This window comes from Bubalus kerabau, chromosome 15 (genome assembly GCF_029407905.1).
Source record: "Bubalus kerabau isolate K-KA32 ecotype Philippines breed swamp buffalo chromosome 15, PCC_UOA_SB_1v2, whole genome shotgun sequence".
In the NCBI taxonomy this organism is placed as follows: domain Eukaryota; kingdom Metazoa; phylum Chordata; class Mammalia; order Artiodactyla; family Bovidae; genus Bubalus; species Bubalus kerabau.
In genome coordinates, this window is record NC_073638.1 from 56,368,353 (window position 1) to 56,373,662 (window position 5,310).

The following is a 5,310-nucleotide window of genomic DNA, read 5'->3' on the forward strand; positions in this document are numbered from 1 at the left end:
GATACGAAATCATTTCTCTGTCTTTTCTTAACAGTCATTACATTAGATTCTCAAAAGGAACACAGATCCAAAAAAGTTTAAAAGCCACCACTCCCGAGGGAATTCCAATACTTCAATGGATACTGTACTAGATCTACAAACTCCTTCCAAATCTGAGACTATAAGCCCCTACAGGCCATACTCCCCAACTATGGAGTATAATGAAAAGAGTATTCACTACCTATAAAGATTAACAACCTGTGGTCCAGAATTGACTAGTGGTGCCTTCATTATGCAAGTGAAATATACTTCCAATTGGGCTCAAAGGAAGATAATGCTTAACAGAGTGAGGCCCAGTCAGATTAGGATGCTCCTCTTCTGTGCTCTCACAGAACCCAATGGCTATTCCTCACTCTCCTGAGCTAGTAGTTCCTTCTTATCTCCCTGAACTTTAAACACTAAGAATACTCCAGGGTTCAATCCTCAGACCTAGTCTACTTCACTTATCCAGTTCCATGGTTTTAAATACCCTCTAGACGCCAGAGCATGAGATGGCTGGATGGCATCACTGACTTGATGGACATGAGTCTGAGTGAACTCCGGGAGTTGGTAATGGACAGGGAGGCCTGGCGTGCTGTGATTCATGGGGTCTCAAAGAGTCAGACACGACTGAGTGACTGAACTGAACTGATAAACTGAGAATGACTATATTCACAATCTCCAGTCTAGAAGTCTCTAAATTCCAGACCTGTATATCTTTTAATAGTTTTGGCTCTTAAATATTTAGGTCATTGATCTAAATATGGACAATTTTGAGTTCATTTATGGATATGTATAAAGAAAGACATCTATTCTTGAATGTCTATGAGGCCTCTCAAACTTCACATGTCCTAAACCAAATTTTTTATAGTCCTCCACTGAACCTGCTCCTCCCAGTCTTCCATAGCTCAATAAAGGCTCAGGTTAAAAATCTTAAGAGTCATTCTTCATACAGATGGCCAACAGGCACATGAAATCACTAATCATTAGAGAAACGCAAACCAAAATCACAAAGTACCACCTAACATGAGTCAGAATGGCCATCACTAAAAAACAAATAACAAATGCTGAAGCGGGTGTAGAGAAAAGGGAACCCTGCTACACTGTTGGTGGGAATGTAAGTTGGTGCAACCACTATAGAAAACAGTATGGATGTTCCTCAGAAAACTAAAAACAGAGTTACTGTATGCTCCAGCAATCCCACTCCTGGTCATTTATCTGGACAAAACTGTAATTCAAAAGATACATGCACCCCCATGTTTAAAGCAGCACTATTCACCATAGCCAAGACATAGAAACAATCTAAATGTCCATTGAAAGATGCTTAAAGAAAATGAGGTACATATCTATAATGGAATACTACTCAAGACATAAAAAAGAATTTAATAATGTCATTTGCAGCAACGTGGATGGACTTGGAGATTACCATACTAAGTCAGAAAGAAAAAGACAATACCATATGATATCACTTATATGTGGAATCTAAAACATGACACAAATGAACCCATCTACTAAAAAGAAACAGACTCACAGACATAAAGGACACACTTGTGGCTGCCAGTGGGGAGGGTGGTGGAGGAGGGCTGGACTGGGAGTTTAGGGTTAGCAGATACAAACTATTATACATAGAATGGATAAACAGCAAGGTCCTATTGTGTAGCATAGGGAACCACATTCAATATCCTGTGATAAAACATACTATAAAAGAATTTTTAAAAGAATGTATGTACTGGAAAAAAATTTTTAAAAGAGTATGTGTGTGTGTGTGTGTATATATATATATATATAACTGCATCACTTTGCTGTATAGCAGAAATAATACAACACTGGAAATAAACTATACTTCAAATTTTTTTTTTAAAGCAAAAAATCCTAGAGTCATTCTTGACTTCTGTTTTTCTCTTACAACCTATATCTACACCATTAAAAATCCTGCTGGCTTCACCTGACAAACCTCAAACGCAACTACTTACCACCTCCACCTCTATAAACTTAGATTACTGCAATTAAACCTGGATTACTGCAACTGCCTTTAACTGGTCTTTCTGCTCTCACCTTTGCTTCCCTACAATGCACTCATCAAGTTAGCCAGTGATTCTGCTAAACATATAAGTCTCTCTCTTCTAAACCCTTTGATGACTTCCTATTTCACTCAGGATGCCATTGTGCTTTCCAAGCCTACAATAACCTACACAATTTGCACCTACCACAAACACACGTACATTTTTCTGGTCTCATCTCTTCCTCTCCCACGTCCCTTTGGGCTTCCCTGGTGGCTCAGAAGGTAAAGAATCTGCCTGCAATGGGGGAGACCACGGTTCAATCCCTGTTTAGGGAAGATCCTCTGGAGAAGGGAATGGCAAGCCACGCCAGTACTCTTGCCTGGAGAATTCCATGGACAGAGGAGCCTGGTGGGCTACAATACATAAGGTGGAAAAAAGAGTCAGACTCGACCGAGTGACTGACCTTACATAAATCAGCTTGAGGACTCCTGCTTGTACCTCTAACAAGCATGCCCTGCCTTTACATTTACTCTTTCTACAGACTGAAATGTACTTCCCCTGGATATTTCCATGGCCGACTCCCTTACCTACTTAGGGTCTTTGCTCAAATAGACTCTCTTAGTGAGGCCTTCTCTGATAATCCTATTTAAAACAGCAACTGTGCCTCCCCTGCTGCTGCTGCTGCTGCTGCTGCTAAGTCGCTTCAGTCATGTCCAACTCTGTGCAACCTCATAGACGGCAGCCCACCAGGCTCCCCTGTCCCTGGGATTCTCCAGGCAAGAACACTGGAGCAGGTTGCCATTTCCTTCTCCAATGCATGAAAGTGAAAAGTGAAAGTGAAGTCGCTCAGTCGTGCCAGACTCAGCGACCCCATGGTCTGCAGCCCACCAGGCTCCACCGTCCATGGGATTCTCCAGCCAAGAGTACTGGAGTGGGGTGCCATTGCCTTTCCGGTGCCTTCCCTACTACTCCTATTCCCCTGCCCTCCCAGCCCCCTCCCGTCAAACCTTTGCTTTCTCTCCATAATATTATGACCAACCTAGACAGTATATTAAAAAGCAGAGACATTACTTTGTAACAAAGGTCAGTCTAGTCAAGGCTATGGTTTTTCCAGTGGTCATGTATGGATGTGAGAGTTGGACTATAAAGAAAGCTGAGCGCCAAAGAATTGATGCTTTTGAACTGTGGTGTTGGAGAAGACTCTTGAGAGTCCCCTGGACTGCAAGGAGATCCAACCAGTCCATCCTAAATGAAATCAGTCCTGGGTGTTCATTGGAAGGACTGATGTTGAAGCTGAAACTCCAATACTTTGGCCACCTGATGCGAAGAGCTGACTCATTTGAAAAGACCCTGATGCTGGGAAAGATTGAGGGAATGAGGAGAAGGGGACGACGGAGGATGAGATGGTTGGATGGCATCACCGACTCAATGGACATGGGTTTGGGTGGACTCTGGGAGTTGGTTATGGACAGGGAGGCCGGGCGTGCTGCGGTTCATGGGGTTGCAAAGAGTCGGACACGACTGAGCGATGAACTGAACTGATCCATCCCATCTGATACACGTGTATCTACTTATTTTCCCCCACTAGGACGGGGGAGCCTGGTGGGCTGCCCTCTATGGGGTCGCGCAGAGTCGGACACGGCTGAGCGACTTCACTTTCACTTTTCACTTTCACGCACTGGAGAAGGAAATGGCAACCCACTCCAGTGTTCTTGCCTGGAGAATCCCAGGGACGGGGGATCCTGGCGGGCTGCCGTCTATGGGGTTGCACAGAGTTGGACACGACTGAGGCGACTTAGCAGCAGCAGCAGCAGAACGTAAACACCATGAGAACAGAGTCTTCGTTTTATTCATCTATTCTTTCCCAGTGCTCAGAACAATGTCTAGTACACAGTAGGCCTTCTATAAATATTTGTAGAACAGCACACTATATTATAATCGCCTACTTATATATATTGTATATCTGCCTCCTTAAATGGATTGTAAGCTTTCTGTAGGCAGGAACGCTGTCTCATAAACTCTGCATTTCCGGGACCTCCAACGTTAGTGCCCTGACACACACAGTAGATACTGACCTGAAATGAATGAATCAACAAGACATGCCAAGGAAAAATCCTCAGACTTTCAAATACAGTCCCTACTCTATCACTCTCTAAATATAAGTGAGAGCAGGTGTGTTACGTCAAGGATGACGTTTCAATAACTACTACCAAGCCCTCTCGCGTACCCCGTCCTCTCCCACGCCCGTTATCCCCACATTAACCAAGTGAGATAACGAGTAACGGTCAGAAACAGAATTTGAACCATGAACAAGTCCGAAGGAGGGAGTAATTGTGACTGGAGATCAAAGGTGGTCAGACTCCAAAAAGAAACATTGTCCCGGGGGTAGAAGGGCCCCGGAGACACAACCATAGATTCTAGGTCCCTCTTTTGACAGCTAGGCTAACTAAAGCCCAGAGAGGCGAGAACCCACCTTACCCACTCGCGCCGCCCAGTTGCCTCTTATTTCGGGTGGTGCCCAACACACAGAGCCCCCGCGGACGCACGTGCTCCGAGGCCCCCGAGCGCCCGCCCGCCCACCGCTCGAGGCCCGCTCCCCACCTCGGAGCCGGGTTGGGGTCAACAATTATGCCCCCCACACGCCCCTCTTGCCCCGGAGTCTGCCCAGGGCCAACGGTTGGCAGCACGAACCGCGGAGGAGGGCCCGGGCTGCCAGCTCCGCGCCCGCCTCTCACCTGGCCGGATCCCGCGGGAACCTGAAGAAGGCCAGGTCCGACTGCGTGCTCTTCCGCGTGCAGTTGGGGGCCGCGCAGAAGTTCGGCATCGTTGTCTGCCAGCCGGCCGACCCAGCCCTCCCCTCCCCGCCTCCTCAGGGCAGCCCGCCCGCCCGTCGGGGCCGGGGAGGGGAGCCAGGCCGGCCGGCCGGCCCGTGAGAGCCGGTTCGCTGGGGGGGAGGGGCGGGCGAGAAGCCGCGAGGGGCAGGAGGGGCGCCGCGGTCCGAGGCCGGGCTGGGGACGCGGCTCCACAGTGCTGTGAGCGGCCGGGAGGATTTACCGCCGCCGCCGCCGCTGGTGCACCTCCCGCCCGCCCGGGACGCTGCCGCCTCCTTCCCACAATGCACCCTGGCGCCCGGGGGTGCCCTCTCTTCCCTCAGCCTTCCTTCCCCGCCCCCTCCTTTCCGCCGACTTCTCCGCGGGCGGGTACGCGCAAGGAAGCGCGCCCGCTCGGGTGTGGCGAGGCAGAGGCGGGGCCTGGCGCAGGCTGTCGCAGTGCGCCTGCGCGCGGCCTA

The 5,310-nt window shown here is 48.6% G+C and overlaps 1 protein-coding gene across 1 annotated transcript in view; it reads right to left on the reverse strand.

The window, feature by feature from the left end:
- Positions 1-5,104, reverse strand: part of THAP12 (THAP domain containing 12) — a 29,693-nt gene extending 24,589 nt beyond the window's left edge. The window contains exon 1 of the mRNA XM_055549131.1: positions 4,757-5,104. Within this exon, the coding sequence (XP_055405106.1) occupies positions 4,757-4,845 (89 nt within the window). The 5' untranslated portion in view covers positions 4,846-5,104. The remainder of the gene's footprint in view (positions 1-4,756) is intronic.
- Positions 5,105-5,310: the final 206 nt, after the last annotated feature.